Genomic DNA, 21,197 nt, shown 5'->3' on the forward strand with positions numbered 1-21,197 from the left:
CCTAGGCGGCCGACTGGGGAGTTGGGAGTACTCGGGGAGTACTCCGAGTACTCGGACACGGTAATTATAATGAAAATTATTTTTTGGACATTATATATTTGTTAAAATAAGCATAATTCACATCAAAAGGGTACTCTAATTGACTCAGCAACTTTTGAATGACTTTTAGAGAACTTTAGCCCGCCTAGGCCGACTTTTTTCCGACTTTTTACCGACTTTTAGAAATTCCTAGCCCGACTTTTGACCGCCTAGCCCGACTAGTCTGACTTTTGACCGCCTCCAACTAATCCAGGCCGACTTGGAAAAAGCCTCCAAGGTAGGGGTCCGAGGACCGACTAGTCGGCCTTGGAATCCGACTTTTACAACACTGGTTCTGACCCTAACTCGCTTCAACCCATGACCCGTTTCGACCCATGACTTGTTCGACCCAACCCAACCCTTTTGTCACCCATAGTTAATAATAACTTTTCAAATATACATAAATATCATTTTTTTTCTTTCAGTTCCACTCATAACACCCTAAACTACACCTTGCGTTATAAAACCTCACTTATAGATAGGATGTGAATACTCGATAGAGCTAAAATCAAACACATGGTATTTATGTTTTTATCGATGGTCAAACGAGCGTACTCATTTAGATCACGCAAGCAAATGATGCATGAACACTTACTCCGTCGTAACGACCCCCCCAACAACCGTGTTAATTCTCTTATCGTTTAGAAGCAATCGCATGCCAATGTTGGGTAAACACTTATGAGTGAGGCCGGAGAAATTTAGTTGCTTGTGAAAGGGTAATACACAAAATTAACTTACCTTTCTTAACATAAGTTAGTGTTAGTGTTAGATTAGAACATATATTACAGTATCAAGTTATGGCACGATAACACAACTTTTTTATTATTACGGTATTAATTTATACAAAAATTTAAAATTGTTACTGAAGCACGTGAAAACTAACCATGTGAAAACTTTCGGGCATGCGAAAACCAGTGAAAATATGTAAGTGCATAATTCCTTCATCAAGTTTAAGAATGCTTTGTTATTATAAATCTTACGAGGAAACGTCTAGTTGAACAATACCGTAATTTAACAACCAAACAAATGTACCCACTCATTTAATAGAAATATTGCAACACATAAACACATAGTATAAATCATGATCATTATCAGTTGAGCTAATAAGTTACTAGTGAACAAACTATCACTTGAACTCATCGAGTTACCAAACTAAAGACATGACACAATAGTATAATAGTAACAGACAAAATATACAAATTATTGCAACACATAGTATAAATCATGATCATTATCAGTTAAGCTAACTAAGTTACTCGTGAACAAACGATCACTTGAACTCATTGAGTTACCAAACTAAAGATATGACACAATAGTATAATAGTAACGGACAAAATATACAAATTATTCCAACACATAGTATAAATCATGATCATTATCAGTTGAGCTAATTAAGTTACTCGTGAACAAATTCTCACTTGAACTCATTGAGTTACCAATGAACAAATTATCACTTGAGCTCATAAAGTTACTCATGAGCAAATTCTTGAATGTTAAATTCGCAATTTTTTTTTGCTCGTTTTCAAGAACATATCAAAAGGAAATTCGGTACAATATGTTTAATTATATCTCCTTTGTGATGCTCAACCTTAAGTTGAACGATGCATAATTGCATAAAGACAATATTATGCTTGTTAGATATTCATTAATATATATGGATCACATGTATATCATGATTCTATAAAATCAATGAAATAAGTGTGTTTGCATTAGATGCTAAAATGTAAATTCTTATCTTAGGTACCTTCAAGATATCAAAACATATATTTGTCAAACATATAACACATGAAGTATAACTGTCAATATGTTGGAATCTAATAATGTACTAGGTCGTTGGTGACCAAAGTGAAACATTAGTGTCCCAAAGCTATAAAGTAAGAATGTCGTATTCTTTCTTTATGAGAGAAAGAATTCTTTTTACAACATCAAATGATGTAAAATACCTAGTGAATGTGACATGTCCATATCTTTTTTAATAATTTTTTTATGTAGCCTTTTTGATACTTAGCAATTTTAACCTTTAAATATTGAATTTATGACAAACAAAGTATCCTTCTTTGAACATTCATTTCTTATAACAAGAGTTTTTTTTAGTTATATCCAAATCATCAATATATTCATCATTTATAGCATAGAAATATCAACATCTTTTTATTACACAATACACATAGAAATGGAATCATTTTATGGCCATCTTTTGAAATGCATGTACTATGGTCATTTCATAATAGTTGCCTAACATATTTTAATTCATATAATGAATATTTTTTAATTTATCAAAAATTACATGATGAGCATTATCCGTTAGAGAATCTAAGTCTCAAATATTTTTAATTCACTAGATATGATAGTGTACTTTTACATCACCAAATTGATAAGATAAAATAAAACTAATTGTGTCGACCACATGACAACATGTGATCTTCGTACTTACCTCCCGATCCTTATAAGAATTGATGCACCATCAATAGTGTCTTGTATCATAAACTTTTATTTTCCTGTTGCTCTTTTATGGGGTAAACATAACTTAAAAGGTTTGTTTTGAGTATTGTATATATGTTGTAAGTGTTACTTTTTATAAACGGTCAATAAACTTTTAAAACAAATAAGGTTACTTTAAAATTGATACATAATATACATTATACTAATGAGATTCCTATCAGTCAACAACCCATTTTCTTAACGACTATATTACATTCTACAGATATTAAACCAGGTGACCTCCTATTCTACGTCTTAATCATATAACCACCCACCAAAGTGAAGTGAAATGACATTTACATACTCATTTCCACCTTACGTCTATTTCATGTCGTTTCTTATTTGTTTTTTTTTTTAATTATATCATCAGTGGTGGAGCTACCTTTACGGGATCGGGTTCGTCCGAACCCGGCCTATTTTTGATTTTATATAGTACCGTATTAATGAACGAACTCATTCTTTTTCGGCGATCGAACCCATTATTATTTTAAAATGAAAGGACGAGAACATTGAAGATATAGTCATAGTGGTGTTTTTAGTTTTCACGTCGGCGGACTAACTCTGGTTCTAAATAATAAAGATAAAGAAGAAGGTTTAGAAGAAGACCCTAGATTATTAATAAAAGCCATTTGTCAAAAGCGAAAACCAAGCTTAAATAACAACAAATTGATTCGAGAAGTGGGGCTTGCATTGCACACACATCATTTGATTCAATAGTTTAAAGCAATTTTATAATATTTCTTATTTTCTGTAAATTGTTTCATGATATATCTATTTTTGTATTTTATGATGTAGCTTTATCGTTTTTATTAGTTAATCAATAACCTTGATAAGTTCCTACAATGATTTTAATTTTTGTTATTGTTATTGTTAAAGTAATCGGTTTGGTTAACATTAATTTGACTATAAAAAACCGTTAACTATTCGTTAACTTCTTTTTGTTTATTGTTTAACTTTATTGCTACAATAATTTTGTGTTTGTTTATTGTTTTCAGAACTTTTGTCGACTATGAAAAAAAAGATATTATATAAGGGCACATTTTTTAGTACTTATTCGGGGCACCCGAAATCTTGAATACAACCGTAAATAAATCAAGGACCAAAAAACACCAAACCCGTATAAAACAATTCTTGGCTCCACCACTGTATATCAGTACTAATTTCCTTTGAAGTTCTAAATTAATTTTCTTTTAAAAACGCAATTAAAAGTTTTAAGATTATATATAGTAGTTTTCATTTTAATTACATATGTTTATTACCTTCCTTAGCAAATGTTTATTACCTCTCTTTTACAAACGTAAATCATCCTTTGATTACAGTTTTTATAAGCTAACTTCAAGATTAAATCAGGTTAAATATTATAAAAGTGAAGAAACACTAAGTGACCCGGTACAGATTATAGATAATCTGGGGGTTAAGTAATGTTTCCCACGGATGAGATCTAGCTGAGAAGGCTGTTCTTCAGGAGACCTGCAAAACAAACACCGTAAGCTCGTCACTGAGAAGGGGGGGGGGGGGGGGTTCCTCCTTGTGACCACCCTCCGGCGTGAGAATCAGACTAGGTTGCTCTGAATATAAGTGTATATTAAGAGATTGCTAGATAACTGGATAGCAGATGGTCTTACCATTCCAAGATATTGGAGTATTTATAGCCGAAGGTAGGTTTCCTAGAAGGTACAGCCGGCTGAATAGTATTCCTGTTCTACCAACAGTGGACTATGCACAGGCCATACTGGTTGGTGGGTAGGTTACGGCCAACAGTAACAAAGTCGGCTGTACTATTCCACCAACTGTAGACTATGCACGTCCCACCTACTGTGGATTGTACGCAGGCCATGCTGGTTGGTGAATAGGTTACGGCCAACAGTAACACTATTCCACCAACTGTAGGCTGCGCATGCCCCACAGTAAGGGTTGGTGAGTAGGCAGCGGCTAATAGTGACAAACAGTACTAGAGGGTGCTCCTCCTCGCACTGTTGTCGGTGAGCTGTCACCCTGTGATTGGCTCATGGGCTGTTCTGGTCAGATCGTCTGTCCTATCCATACCTTGGTAGGTATAGTACAAAAGATCTTTCAGAATCATACAGACTGGCTCATTTAGGCGGGATTGTTCCCGCCTTGCTCATTCCTTCATGTGACTACTGAAGTATCTAGTGTCTTGTGCGTGTAGCCCTGCTGTCTGCGGGTAGCCTTCCCTGATGGCTTGTATCCGCAACTGCGGGAACAGGCGGGGTACTTTACCATTGGGAGGCTTTCCCTGCGTGTACAGCTTGCGTACTGCGCGTAAGGTTCTCTGAGCATGGTGGGTCCTGCGGGAGCAGATGGCCTTTGCGCAGACGTCCCTGTTCAAGGTTAGTCTTGCGGGACCAACTGGGCTCTGCTGGGACCTACCTCTTCAAAAAGCATTAAATTCTGTTTCAACGTATTTTTTACTCAAATATGTTCAAGTCTTCTTGTCTAACGTTCATCATAAATAAATAGCGAATTCAAAAAAGTTGGAGGTTATAAAGGATGATTACGTTATTTTGATAGAAATTAAATTATATGTTAAATTATATATATATATATATATATATATATATATATATATATATATATATATATATATATTTTGCGCAATTCGCCTTTTCCAACCTCAAGCCGATGTGAATTTGCTATTTCAAATGGCACAACAGACAAAATAAAACATGTAAAAAAAAAGTTTGGAAAAAGAAAGACATATTTACGAAAAATCTTTGGTGTATTAATGAATAGTAGAATAGTAGATGAATATAATCATCTTTATAGGTTCTCATAGTTTCAAGTTTTGCCATACGATAATATATTACAAAAACTTAAAACACCATGTATATTTCCCATCAAAAACTATACAAATTTGACTTCATTTGTATAAATTATTACCAATCAGTGGAGAAAACTCATGATATCCCACCTGCCCTCACATGTTTTCTACACAATTGTCATGGATAAGATACTACATATTTCAATGGTGTTGGATCTAGTCAATCATATATGAAAAGCTATAATAATCTAAAAATATGAGTTTTACAGAGGATTTGGACTTTGTATCTGACTTCTGTGGGCGATTAAAAACTAGTTGAAGTGATTTTAACGTTGGTTTTTACCCTTTTCAATAAGTTGATTTGGTACTTCTAATTTTGATCGTTTGGAACTACCCTCACCTTCCAATTCCTGAGTGAGTCTTTTTGATACGATGTGTCAATATTCCATACTGATTTAGACATTCTAGGATTGACTAACCCAAAAACACAATCAAGAAGGTTACCTACGAATATGAGAAAAACCATACTGAGTCAGGTTTTGAACCTAAAAACTCAATTAAAGATGTCAAACATTAACCATCACTCCCATGCTATTAAACTAGAAGATTATCTGTTACTACAAAACATTACATGTGCTAACATGTTTATCATGGTACAAAATCCTTAAAAACAAAACCATCTAGCTAAAAGGTGATGCTATTAAGTAGGTCACCGAAAGCATGCTTTGAATGCTTATAACATTCTAAATCATTTTATTTAAATGTATCATAGTATTTGTAATTGTCGAGTTTATGTCATATTGAGCACTAGATAAAATAACAAGTTATTGTATCATTTCAATTTCTACTAGCGACTAAGTATACATTTTGGTAAAGTATTAACTTACATTAAATTTTATTAAGGTAAACTGGAAATAAATAATCTCATATTTTGTTTATTTGCAGATAATAATCACACCTTTAAAAATCACCACCAACGGCCCAACATTTCAACTATTTTTGTCTCAATGGTCCTCCGTTAAAAAACACTTACGCCGTTAAGTTTTTTTCCGAGTTTCATACCGATGTTTTAGGGCTTTGGATCATAGTTTCGAGATAAGTTTACATCCATTGACTCGTATTCTTCTTTCGATCAAAAGCTCTAAAGCATCGGCTTGAAACTCGGAAAAAAACTTAACAGCGTTAAGTGTTTCTTAACGGAGGACTATTGAGACGAAAATAGGGAAAAGGTTGGACCTTGGCAGTGATTTTTAAATATGAGATTATTATCAGTCAATACATAAAAAGTGAGATTATTTATTTTCAATTTGTCTTTTATTAATAATAACAACTTTCTTTCATTAATTTTCTTTTTTCGTAGATTCATTTAGGTGCTTTTTGTTTTTTCAGAGGTAAAATGTCTGCAGTCTGCGGACTACATCTGCAGACATCTGTAGTAGAAGAGATAGATCAAACCTCTACACTCTGCAAGAAGAAGACTGTTTGTTTTTTAACGTCTGCAGACTGCTAAAACTTTCAATATAAACTCTATACCAAAAACACAACTTATCCAGTAACAATAAAAAAATATATAAATCCAAATTTTTATACATCTGAACTAGCAAATTATAAAACTTGCATTAACCATTTTCCACGTGAATGTTTATTCCTCCAAAAGTTTCTTCAATTGTTTTCGAAAGTAAATAGTTCATACATAATGAATGAAACGAGCCAAAACTCGAGCTTAAAACACCTCACAAGCCGATAACATAAACCTAAACTTTCTACAAACCTTTTTCAACTAAAAACTTTCTATAGACTTTTTATAATCCTAAACTTTCTACAAACTTTTTTCAACTAAAAACTAATAATACTTGAACAATTATGCAAATTAAATTATAATTTAACAAAAAAACTAATTAATTAACAACTCAATTGAACAAATCAATTAACAAGAATTCAGTTAACAAAAACTTAATAACTTAATTGATATCTGATGGAAATAATGAGTTTATAAGAGGTTGGAAGACTATGGTCCAAGTCTGCACCAAGAAGAGGGTGCGTAGACGTTTTTTTAATGAAACGTCTTCGAAAAAACAAACAGTCTGCAGAAGGCAATGTATGCGCGTGGCCTGCGCGCTGCAGACAAAAGAGGCCAAGAAAATCTTTTATAAAAAAACAAACACCACCTTACTAATGATAACAAGGCTTCTAGACTTTCACCTCTTTCTGGACATAGCTGAGATGAGACTTCGTGGAGAGATATGATTAAGGTTAAGGATCTTTAGAAATTGTTTAGTTTTTTTTAGGAAATAGCTTTTTTTCTAGACTCTTCATGGCTGTTGCATGTTAGTTTTCATTTGCCGTTGTTTTATTTTGTATAATTTATCTGTTACTATTATACTTTCGTGTCATGTCTTTAGGTGTTGACAGTTATTAATGATATATTGGTAGAACTCTGCATGTAGGTATCGTTTTTGTTACTTGGATTCATGATAGATATTTTACACTTTTAGATTCGTGATAGTTTTGTAATGTGTGAGATTTTTTATGGGCATGGCTGTTATACATTTAGTTATATCTAAACTGTAAATATCTATGATGCTGCATGTTGAAATCTGATGGTTGCGGTTCTCGACATCATTGGATGATTTGGATCCTAAAGCACTAAGTGACACCATATTCTCCCCTTAGATCCATAGAAAATACATATTTGATTTTTTAATAATTGTAAAAATACATTCAAAGAATAAAATAAAACTATATTCCTAGAAAAAACGACAGCTCAGATTTATAAAATAAAACCAAACACGTTTTCCTTTATAATTCAAATGCCAACAAATTTCCTGCAACCCTAAACGACAACTCAAATTTCTAAAATTCAGAAAAATCATAACTTTGTTCCTCGTTTGGTTCCTCTCATGTTTTGCTATCTACATGTAAACAATTTTTATAAAGTTTTCACAATTTCACATTTATAGAAAGTTTTTTCTTTTTTTTACTCTGTTTATAAATATAAATTTCTTTCATTATATATATTATTACATTATAATACATACATACACCATTTCACCTCCCTACATTTTTTCTCTATGAGATGTCGTTAAATTAAATATGTCATTAAGTCTCATCCGGCAACTAGAGCAACTATCTGGCGAAATTGACCATATTAAAATCCTCCCGTCGCGCTACAATCAATAAATACTCACGGAAAATTTAATGATCGTTTTATATAGTTAACATTCAAGGCTGTCTCCGAGAATTTATATGCCTCGGCCGAGTCGAAATAAAAATGCCCGTAGACCATAACAAGTAACGAAATAATATAAGTAAAAAAACTTTAGGCCTTATGTAAATTATTTTATGTTTGGTTTAAACAATTAAATTTTAAATGGGCTTATTTGATAAACTTTTTGTATAAAAATAAGCTTAAAAATGTCTTAAATGAGACTAGAGCCTACAACCTTTTGGTTGGGTGTCATACCCCTTTGTCACTAGACCAAGCTAGTTATTGTATAATTCGGGTAAAACATTAAATATATATTTTTTTTTTCATAAAAATATATAGATAAAAAAAAATTTTGTGCCCCCGAAAATTAAGTGACTCGACCGGTCGTTCATGTTGCCCTATGCCCGAGCCGGCCCTGTTAACATTTCAATTGATTCCTTAATGACTAAACTGGGTTCCAATCGTTTCATCAATCATCTGTTTTTTCAAGTGATTTCCGGCCAATCTTCAATCTCTCTCATTGAAAAAAACACACACACTGAAAATTTGCACCTCTATTTATACTAACAGTAACTTATTTTCTATACGCATTTTCTCATTTTGTTTCCTAGTACTCTGGTAACGTTGTTGGTTTGTTTGTAAATTTAAATCTTCCCAATAAAGTAAACATGGAATCGCTATAAACAATTTGTAACGCCAACACAAGGACGATATAATTGAATAAAATAATCACCGACCAACTTATTTGAAACATGGCCCAAGTCTCAAAATTTGACAAATTTCTTGACGTTGGATGACATATGAACAAACCCATGATTATCGACATTTGAATTTTAATCATGAATTTGGAAAATACTATTAATTTTCTATTATTTGTTTATTGCTGATGGACGTTTTCAATATATATTAGATAGTATATATACTTGGGATTCAGAAGTATTCTGAATATAAGGTTTACTCATTTGTATAGGTTTGGTTAACATAATTAAGTTTTATATCAACATTCAACAACACATATGCCACATTTGTAAAGGAGGCTTGATGTTCATTCAAATGGAACTAAAACCGAAGATTAACATAGATGGTGAATATAATGATGGTTCAAAGTTGGGTTTTCTGTGATAAAACAAGTATTTTACATGATGGAACTAGGGTCGTTAACAACTCGATCATCCAAAACTCACGACAATATTTTCTCCATTAACCTCAAAAACTAAGAATGAAATGGGTCATCAATGGTGAACAACTTTTATTTTAGGGCTATGATATGTCGTATTTTGATGAAGTCATATCAAAATTTAACAAAACGATTCGATCGGGTTATTTTGTATTTGGGTTTCTTCAGTTTTGGATTAATCTGAACCCTAAATTCATAAAATTTATAACCTGAGAATTGGACCATGCAATATAATACTCAGACCAAAATTAGGTAACTCCTGGTTTAGGTCTTTGGAATGCATGGTATAAAGTCCAAATCAAGACTATTTAATCTAATTATATAAAATTACAACATCAATTTGAAATATGTCATAAAAAGAGCTTAATGCATATGATAGAATCAGCTCAATTTTAACCTTTTGGAATCATTATACTCATTAATCAGTAAAATGTTTTTAACATTTTTTGAGTTTTATTTTAGTATTAAACTCTAAACAGCTTAATACATAACTAAAAAGGAATTTTGTCAAGACAAAAGGAGCATATACAAAAAATAATTAAAATAAAAAATAACAACTTATATTCAAATATATTAGTAATATTAAAATAAATAAAAATAAAAAAATACATAAAAATAACAAGTAATATTGGACCCGAATATTTTTAACAATTTTTTTTTAATTTTTAAAATATAATATGAAAAACTTAAGTTCTAGAAATTGGGAGATTTGTAAATAACACGTGAGGGTAAAAGGTGTATTTATTTAAAAAAGAGTAGGTTTTTATGCGTTTTTAATTGAAAATGGCAATAAATAATTCCCACAACCTAGAGCAGGCCATGAAAACCGAAAATCGAACTAGGAAGCATAACCCGCATATTCTAGTCTTTTTTTACTAGTTATGGTCTCCATTTGTCCATTTGGGATTTCATTTGTTCGTTTGAAAACCGTCGATTCTGTTTTCGCTAAACGAGGCTAGCAACGACTGTCGGGCTTTTGGTTTTCACTGAACGAGACATTCGGGGACTCGTGAGATGATTTAGGAGGTGACTCCGTCATTATAGTCTTCTTTTACTGTTTGTTGTCTCAATTTGTTTGTTTGGGCTTTTATTTGTTTGTTTGAAAACTATTGCTTCTGTTTTCATTGAACATAGAAGAGGTTGTTAGGCTTTTGTTTTTCACTAAACGGAACATTCAGGGACTCATGGGATGATTAATGAGGTGATTCCCTCATTCTAATCTTATTTTAACTCGTTGTGGTCTCCATTTGTTCTTTTGGGCTTTCATTGGTTCGTTTGAAAATTGTCGCTTCTGTTTTCACTAAAAAAGGATAGCAGCGACTATTGGGCTTTTGGTTTTCACTTAACAAGGCATTCAGGGATTCTTGAGATGATTTAGGATGTGATCTGTCATTCTATTACTCGTGGTCTCCATTGTTCGTTTAGGTTTTCATTTGTACGTTTGAAAACTTTCTCTTTTGTTTTCACTGAACGAGGCCATCAGCGACTGTCGGGATTTTGTATTAACTGAACGGGGTGATTAGAGATTTGTGGGATTATTAATGAGTGATTCACTCATTCTAGTCGTATTTTACTCGTTGCGATCTCCATTTGTTCTTTTGTGCTTTCATTGGTTCGTTTGAAAACTGTCGCTTCTGTTTTCACTGAAGCAGCGACTGTAGGGCTTTTGGTTTTCACTGAACAAGGCATTCAGGGACTCTTGAGATGATTTAGTATATGATTCCGTCATTCTATTACTCGTGGTCTCCATTTGTTCGTTTGGGTTTTCATTTGTTCGTTTGAAAATTGCCTTTTCTATTTTCACTGAACGAGGCCAGCAGCGACTGCCGGGATTTTGTATTAACTGAACGGGGTGATTAGAGATTTGTGGGATTATTAAGGATGTGATTCCCTCATTCTAGTTTTTTCTTACCAGCTGTGGTCCCCATTTGTTCGTTTGGGATTTCATTTGTTTGTTTGAAAACCGTCGCTTTTGTTTTCACTAAATGAGGCTAGCAGCGACGGTCGGGCTTTTGGTTTTCACTGAACGAGGCATTCGGGGACTCGTGAGATGATTTAGGAGGTGACTCCGTTATTCTAGTCTTCTTTTATTGTTTGTGGTCTCCATATGTTTGTTTGGGCTTTCATTTGTTCGTTTGAAAACTATTGCTTCTGTTTACACTAAACAAGGCTAGTACTGTTAGGCTTTTGTTTTTTCACTAAACAGGACATTCAGGGACTCCTGGGATTATTAAAGAGGTGATTCCCTCATTCTAGTCTTATTTTACTCGTTGCGATCTCCATTTGTTCTTTTGGGCTTTCATTGGCTCGTTTGAAAACCGTCGCTTTTGTTTTCACTGAAAGAGGATAGCAGCGACTGTTGGGCTTTTGGTTTTCACTGAATGAGGCATTCAGGGACTCTTGATATGATTTCGGAGGTGATTCTGTCATTCTATTACTTGTGGTCTCCATTTGTTCGTTTGGGTTTTCATTTGTTCATTTGAAAACTGCCTCTTCTATTTTCACTGAACGAAGCCAGCAGCGATGCTGGGATTTTGTATTAACTGAACGGGGTGATTAGATATTTGTGGGATTATTAAGGATGTGATTCCCTCATTCTAGTCTTTTCTTGCCAGCTGTGGTCCCCATTTGTTCGTTTGGGATTCATTTGTTTGTTTGAAAACCGTCGCTTTTGTTTTCACTAAACGAGGCTAGCAGCGACTGTCGGGCTTTTGGTTTTCAATGAACGAGGCATTCGGGGACTCGTGAGATGATTTAGGAGGTGACTCTGTCATTCTAGTCTTCTTTTACTATTTGTGGTCTCCATTTGTTCGTTTGGATTTTCATTTGTTCGTTTGAAAACTATTGCTTCTGTTTACACTTAACAATTCTAGTAGAGACTCTTAGGATTTTGTTTTTCACTAAACAGGAAATTCAGGGACTCATGGGATTATTAAAGAGGTGATTCCCTCATTCTAGTCTTATATTACTCGTTGCGATCTCCATTTGTTCTTTTTGGCTTTCATTGGTTTGTTTGAAAACTGTCGCCTTTGTTTTCACTGAAAGAGGATAGCAGCGACTGTCGGGCTTTTGGTTTTCACTGAACGAGGCATTCAGGGACTCTTGATATGATTTCGGAGGTGATTCCGTCATTATATTACTCGTGGTTTCCATTTGTTCGTTTGAAAACTACCTCTTTTGTTTTCACTGAACGAGGCCAACAGAGACCGTCAGGATTTTTTATTAACTGAACCGGGTGATTAGATAATTGTGGGGTTATTAAGGATGCGATTCCCTCATTCTAGTCTTATTTTATCAGCTGTGGTCTCCATTTGTTCGTTTGGGATTTCATTTGTTCGTTTGAAAATCGTCGCTTCTGTATTCATTAAACGAGGCTAGAAGCGACTGTCGGGCTTTTGGTTTTCATTGAACGAGGCATTCGGGGACTTGTGAGATGATTTAAGAGGTGACTCCGTCATTCTAGTCTTCTTTTACTGTTTGTGGTCTCCATTTGTTCGTTTGGACTTTAATTTGTTCGTTTGAAAACTATTGCTTTTGTTTACACTGAACAAGGCTAGTAGAGACTGTTAGGCTTTTGTTTTTCACTGAATGGGACATACAGAAACTCATGGGATGATTAAAGAGGTGATTCCCTCATTCTAGTCTTATTTACTTGTTACGGTCTTTATTTGTTCTTTTAGGCTTTCATTGGTTCGTTTGAAAACTGTCGCTTTTGTTTTCACTGAAAGAGGATAACAGCGGGTGGTGGGGGTGGTGTTGGTGCCCTAACAACTTTAGTGAGCCCGTGAAGCCTTGGTTGGGTGCCTCGTTCACGAGGGGCGGATGTAGCTAAGTAACTAGGGGTAGCATTCACTACCCCTTAACTTCTCGTCGGTAATGCTATTTTTTTATGGTTTTCGTATTTCGCTACCCCTGAAAAAATATAGCGTTACTCATTTTTGTTTAAACTCCAACCAAATTAAAAGTTAAAACCATTTAAAGCTCAACTAATGTTTAAAGTCCAACCAAAGTAAACCATTGTTCATTGTTCTAATATGTGTGGATGTTTGGTTTAAGCTGGACAACAACATTCAACAAAATAAGGTTTCATTCAGCCAACGTCCACCCCATGATGACACAACCCTTTGTTGCCCTGGTCTGGTCACTGCACCTCCACGGCTATAGTCGAGTAGCCGACGGCCGGGGATCCCTCATCCATGGTTCGACCTCTATTTATTCAATTTAGATATTCTTCAAGTTTTATCTAAAATTGTAATTGTTTAATTTGTTTATATAAATTGTTAATTTGGAATTGCTTATGGGCAATTGAATGAATATTTGAATGATTGATCATGGTTTATTGGATATTTGAATAATATAAATTGGAATTGATTAGTAATTTAGTGTTTATGTGTAAATTGGAATTGATTATGGATTTATGGTTTAAATTTTGTTATGAGAAAAATAGGGAGCTTGAAAGATGAAACGACAAAGTTTTATTATCAATTTTTTTAAACGAAAGTTCAAAGAAAATGATGATATCGATCCAACCTCAAATTCATAAAAAAATATTATATGAAATACAGTAAAAAAGAATTCATTTATTGTATAAACTATGGTAAAAAATATTCGTTTACATTATATGAAATACGGTAAAAAAACTTTTGAACTTTATATCTGAGATTTTTGTCTAGATCCGCCACTCTCGTTCACTCCAGTAAACTATATGTGGTTCCATAAAGATTGGTAAACTAAGTTGTAGATAGTTATTCCCATATAAAGGAGTCAGAGTAACTTCAATAAGAGGACAATTTGAACTATACCATAGTAAGATTTAAGTACTTCATTAATAATATGGATGAAAAAGCCCCCCCCCCCCCTGAACTCGTATAAAATGCCAATTAGAATTATAAATATTGTCCGGTAATGACAACTTATGATTATCATATTTAATTTTGCTTTTTTTAGAACGAAACTAAACAATTCTACTTATAAATCTACACCTCAGCAACTTAAGGATAAACATTATTATGTACATGCCTTAAGGCTGTATGCTATGGTGAGGGACATCGAAGCTTCTCCACAGTGCCACGTTAGCGCCACTTGGGCACCAGGGGCTTCGAAACCCTTCTCCATAACACCCCATTATGGTTAAAGTCCCTTTGGGCACCCCATTATATATATAAATATATATGTATGTGTGTGGATGAGAGTAAGAGAGAGAGAAGGCGCCCGGTTGTCTGATGCCCCCCCCCCCTCCAAAGCGCCCCTCAGCAGTGTTCCTTCCCCTTCGGCGCCCTTCTCTCCCCCCCCCTCTCCAAGGCGCCCATAACGCATAGTCTAACAACTTTGGGTTACAAACCCTTAATTGATACATGTTTAAGTTTTGAGTGCTTCGATTTCGATAAAATAATTCATTTGGCGGGAATATTAGGAGGTTGATATTAATTAATCTTGGTCTAATGAAAAACTAAAAAACATGTGCACACGCATATAAATATGATCAGATGCTACTAAATTGGTTCAGTTTTGATTAATTGGTTAATTATGAGTAATGGGTTGTGTCATTGTCACACCCCAACAAAATGGGGGAGTGACCAACAAATGGATTTACATGTAAAACCAATTTTATTAATGAACACAGCAACAGTCTACATTTCATAAGCTAAATTTATAAAAGCTAGATTATGGTCTTGCTACAATAGAGCTTCTTCATGCAAACACAGATCTCTGTCGATTAGCCATCCAATGCCATCAAACTCCTAACTTGAGTTCTTTCCAAGAAGTCTTATCTTGTTTGAATTACATGTTGAATCAAGTCAGCTTACACCGGTGAGTTATAAGTTTAAGGTTTGCAAATGGCATTCATTCCAAAATAACGTTCTTGTCATCTTTTATCATGTGTTTACTTAAATTGAACACTCATGTGTTCTGGTTTCCATTGGTGAATTCAATTAACAAAGAGTTTGATGTATCTCAATTTATAAAATTAGTAAATCTTTTTATTTCACATGTTTAAAATGCTTAAAGTATTAAACTTTATAACTGAGTTTCAAAGATTGGCCAGCAAAATTTATACCACAGTTCAATACAGTTCAATAATTGTATAAACAAGTTTAAAATAATAGTTTTGCATGCATTTTATAAAAAGCAATTAGTTTAACATAAAGAATTGGAAATCATGTATTTTATTTTATAAAAAGCAATTAACTTAAAATGATAGTTTTGCATGCCCAAGCCAATTGTTGTCTTATAACCTAAATCACAATATGAATGTTAACAATATCTCTACAGTGGCTATGCCCTAATGGTCCAGTTCACCTTATCGTTTTGGCTTAGCGTTCATCTCGTCACTGTCTTTTATGTTGTAGTTTGTAACAGTGCATAGTGTATAAACTATGGCTAGCGCAACCATGCCTTCCAACACGTCTATGCACAACCTATACTAACATATATATGGCTCGCATTGTCATGCCTTCTACATGCCTACGTGCAACCTACATACATGTATGTGTCGATCACTAGGCTGTTTAACGCAATTGAGCACTTAGTTCTCAGTCACCTTCACACACAACCCTGATTCCCATGGCAATCCAACTATAAACCCAAATACTATTCTACATACGTAGTTGTAAATCGTAAGGCTTAGGTTATGGAGTTTACTTATCAACTAATGATCATCCCGCACACGATTAAAGCAAGTCACTTCAAGCATTGCATCAACACGTGTAACATCTCGTAATTTTCGTGCTAAATTTGATCACTTTGGAAGTACAAGGGTCATCTAGCAATAACATCAAACTAAAGTCCCGAGTTTAAAATGAAAATTTTAAAAAAGAGTCATTTGTTTCTGACGCATGTCCGGTGACTTAGTATGGTTACGGACCGTCATCAAAGCCCTAAACGGCTCGCCAATCATAAATATCTTCTGATAAGCTAGAGACTGACACATATCCAGTGGCATGGCAACCTCAGTTCCGTTGTGCACCGTCACCCATGGGCATAACGGTACCCACGTTAGGTCCCCGGTAGTTACAAACTATAAATAGTGGGTTTGAAAAGTTGAATTCTCATTCCAAATAAATAGCAGGTTTGAGAAGTTGAATTCTCATTCCAAATTTCGCTTTCTTTCTAGATATACGTTTATTAAGCCCTTGCAACATTTTTCTAGCAAGAAACTCGACCTCGGTATCTCGATTGCCATGATGATTTTGCCTCGGTTGTTTAAAGTTAAAGCTTTACCCTGTAACTAGTTATTAAGATTGCGAAAAGCCACGGACGCCCCTACCAGCATCGTCATCCCTTTCTAGATGCCTCACTAGTGTAAACTTGTCTTCACGGTTTTTTTTTCTCTACCGTCACCACCACCAATGCCGCCACCCCACCACCGCTTCTAATGACAATACCCAAAAATACCCAAACACCATCAATGCTATACCCCAACCACCATCACTTTCTAACTTCTTAACAAACAAATAAGTCGAAACATGATTACTTTATCAACCAAACAAATGTATCTAAAAAGCATTTCCTTATTTTCTTTTCTACTACAAGTTTTAATTTCTAACTACAGCTGTCAATTTTTTAATTTTATTATTGATTTCAGTTTTCTGAAATCCCACTTAACCAAAGCTGACTTACAAAAACTTTAGGGCAAGTAGATTGGAATATTATTTAAACACTAAAATTTGTGGTTGTTTGACCTACTTCGTATAATTTATTTCTTTGTATGAAATCTAGTCGAATATATAGCGTTGAATCAATAATGGTGCCGAAAATGTTGATAAAACCTGAAAACAACTTTTTTTTCTAATTTTCTTTTAACAGGAAACCAGAAAACACTTTTTTTTAACGGTCAACGAATTCTCTAAATGAGCTACTGGCTAAACTCACCTCATCGGAATACACTTGTCTTTCGATCCCGGAAAAACTCTCACCTAAGGCCAACGCCTGTGAACACTTGCCCAAAGGCACGACAATGCGGTGAGATAAAACCCGTTCAGTTCAAGGATCCAACTAGTGAAAGTCACCTAATCACCTAGGTGCTGTTTGTTTTTTCAGAAGTAAAATGTCTGCAGTCTGCGGACCACATCTGTAGATATCTGTAGCAGAAGAGGTGGACCAAACCTCTACACTCTACAAGAAGAAAATTGTTTGTTTTTTAACGTCTGCAGACTGCTAAAACTTTCAATATAAGCTCTATACCAAAAACACAAATTATCCAGCAACAATTAAAAATATATAAATCCAAATTTTATACCTCTGAATTTGCAAATTATAAAACTTACATTAACAAATTTCCACGTGAATATTTTTTCCTCCAAAAGTTTTTTCAATTGTTTTCGAAAGTAGATAGTTCATACGTAATGAATGAAACGAGCCAAAACTCGAGCTTAAAACAACTCACAAGCCGATGACATAAACCTAAACTTTCTACAAACATTTTTCAACTAAAAACTTTCTATAGACTTTTTATAATCCTTAACTTTCTACAAACTTTTTTCAACTAAAAACTAATAATACTTGAATAATTATGCAAAATTATAATTGAACAAAAAAAAAACTAATCAATTAACAACTCAATTGAACAATCAAATAACAAGAATTCAATTAACAAAAACTTAATAACTTAATTGATATCTGATGGAAATAATGAGTTTAGAAAAGGTTGGAAGACTATGGTCCAAGTCTGCACCAAGAAGAGGGCGCGCAGACGTTTTTTAATGAAACGTCTTCGAAAAAACAAATAGTCTGCAGAGGGCAATGTCTATGCGTGGTCTGCGTGCTACAAATAAAAGAGGTCAGGAAGATCTTTTGTAAAAAAGCAAACACCACCCTAGTCTTCCATAATCACCCTAATGCCCCTGAAACTAAATGTCATGGGCATTAATCAAACCTGGGTTACATGAAACACCAAGTCTCTTCCTTACCACTTCACCATTATTTCATTGACAAGAAACCCGAAAACACTTAATACTCCTAAAACTCTTCCCTTTTATATGAATATTATATTACATATTCCCTGTAATAACTACTCTTTAAAATATATATATATATATATATATATATATATATATTATCACTTGTCGCTCATGTATTATGGATAGTTGATATCTCATCTTAAAAAACTAACTCGATATTAAAAATGTTTTCAAACACTATTTAAAAAGTTAAGACTCCAAAGCTAAACTCTGAAACCAGCGTGAGCCCGGTTAAGACAACACAATCTAGCAAGAATGAGACATCTGGGCTCTTCAAATTTAAAAAATACGGTAGCCTAAATATAAAAAAGTCGCCGTTAAAAAAAAATAAAACTCTTCCCTTTTATACGAATATTATATTACATATTTCTCATTTCATATTTTATTAAATGAAACTTTTCATCTGAATTCTCCACATTAATGCACCATGCATCTACCTATTTCATATTTTAAACAATATTTCACACTTACCATAAACTCAAACACCCACACACCCACACTGTCACACACATTACCTCAACAAAAATATAAAAAAATAAAAACACGTCCATATTAAATACTTCACACCATTATTTCAGCTTCAGCCAATTGCCAGTCCCCCATATTTACACTTACCACCCACCCCCATATCTCTCTTTCTCACACCACCATGCATAATATTAATATTAATAATAATAATAATATTATTATTACTCTCACTACCATCATTATCCTCCTTACTACCAACTTCGGCGACTCCGCCACCGTGTACTCCGGCGACTCTGCCACCGTGAACTCCGGCGACTCCCCCATTTTGTACTCCGGCGACTCCGCCACCGTGAACTCCGGCGACCACCACTTTCTCCGGCTACCACTCCACCACATTAACCCACTACAAACCCCAACTCAAACCATCTCCGCCGACTCCGCCCGCCTCTCCGCCTTATTATCCGCCCTTCACCGGAAACCCAACATTCCGGTGACCTCCGGCGCCTACGCCGGCGCCGGCCAATACTTTGTAACCCTTCATTTAGGCACCCCACCACAACCCTTACTTCTGATCGCCGATACCGGCTCCGATCTCATCTGGGTCAGTTGCTCCGCCTGCCGGAATAATTGCACCGCCACCCGGCCACCGCATTCCGCCTTCCTCGCCCGCCACTCTTCCTCTTATAAACTAACCCATTGTTTCGACCCCGCGTGTCGACTCGTTCCCCACCCCCGCCCCGCAGGCGCGTGTAACCGCACGCGCCTGCATTCCCCGTGCCGCTACGAATACTCATACGCGGACGCGTCCATCACTAACGGGTTCTTCGGGAAAGAAACCACGTCGTTTAACTCGACCACGGGCCGGTTATTACAACACGATAAGTTAGCATTCGGGTGCGGGTTTAATGTTTCGGGCCCAAGTGTTTCGGGCCCAGGCTTTCATGGAGCCCAAGGGGTAATGGGCTTGGGCCGTGGGCCCATTTCGTTTGTTACCCAACTCGGTCACCGGTTCGGTAACAAATTTTCTTACTGTCTTAAAGATTACACAATCATACCCCCGCCTACTAGTTACCTTTTAATCGGTACCCGACCCGATAACTCGAAAATGCGGTACACGCCCTTGCTAGCAAGCCCATTAGCCTCCCCATTTTACTACATTGGGATCCAAAGTGTTTATGTTGATAATGTGAAATTACGAATAAGCCCTTCGGTTTGGAGTATCGATAATTTGGGGAATGGGGGAACCATTGTTGACTCGGGTACCACTTTGACTTTCCTACCCGACACCGCCTACCGTCGGGTATTAGCGGCATTTAGGCGGCGTGTGAAACTACCGACCCCGGACGGGGCGCCTCCAAATTTTGATCTTTGTTACAATGTGTCGGGTGTTAAAAGACCGAGTGTACCCCGACTGAGTTTCAAACTCGTTGGCGACTCGGTGTTGTGGCCACCGGTCGGGAATTATTTTATTGACACGGCGGAGGACGTAAAATGTGTCGCGTTACAGCCCGTGACGTCATCAGGTGGATTTTCCGTTATCGGAAACCTAATGCAACAAGGGTTTTTGTTCGAGTTTGATATAGGGAGATCGCGATTAGGGTTTTCCCGACCAGGGTGTTCAAAACCCTAATTCAATAATTCAATGTATTGGTGGGTCTCGTGAGTTTTTAAGAGGTATTAGATGATCTACACGTCAAACACCTTGGATTTTGTGTAGTAATATAAACTTATTTATATTTAAATATTTTTGTGATTGGGTTATGAAATGTTGAGTTTACATTTATTTTATTTATAGTGAATGAACGAATTGTTAATAATGAAATCTGTGGGTGCGGGGAGCTAAAAGGATCTGAGGCATGTGATGTATTTTTGTCCTCATAAATTCAACACAAAACAAACCAAGAAATGAGATAATTTAAGCTGCTTTTGTGCTGTTGTCGGCTTTCTCCTTGGGCCTTTCACGTGACCCTATCATTATTATTTTATTTATCCAACTTTTCATAAATTAGGATAATATAATATGCAGGATCATTTTGTATGTTT

The 21,197-nt window shown here is 35.2% G+C and overlaps 2 protein-coding genes across 2 annotated transcripts in view; both read left to right on the top strand.

The window, feature by feature from the left end:
- LOC143572390 (uncharacterized) overlaps positions 1 to 21,197 on the top strand; it is a 188,972-nt gene that overhangs the window by 161,254 nt on the left and 6,521 nt on the right. The gene's annotated exons all lie outside the window — the stretch shown is intronic.
- On the top strand, positions 19,336 to 20,804 carry LOC143572732 (aspartyl protease family protein 2-like). Its single transcript, XM_077057807.1, has one exon. It carries the CDS (start codon positions 19,336 to 19,338, stop codon positions 20,782 to 20,784), a length of 1,449 nt encoding a protein of 482 aa, XP_076913922.1. The 3' UTR covers positions 20,785 to 20,804.

Source organism: Bidens hawaiensis, unplaced genomic scaffold, assembly GCF_021521415.1.
Source record: "Bidens hawaiensis isolate Kalapana, Puna unplaced genomic scaffold, B.hawaiensis_p1.1 tig00001382_1, whole genome shotgun sequence".
NCBI classification, from domain to species: domain Eukaryota; kingdom Viridiplantae; phylum Streptophyta; class Magnoliopsida; order Asterales; family Asteraceae; genus Bidens; species Bidens hawaiensis.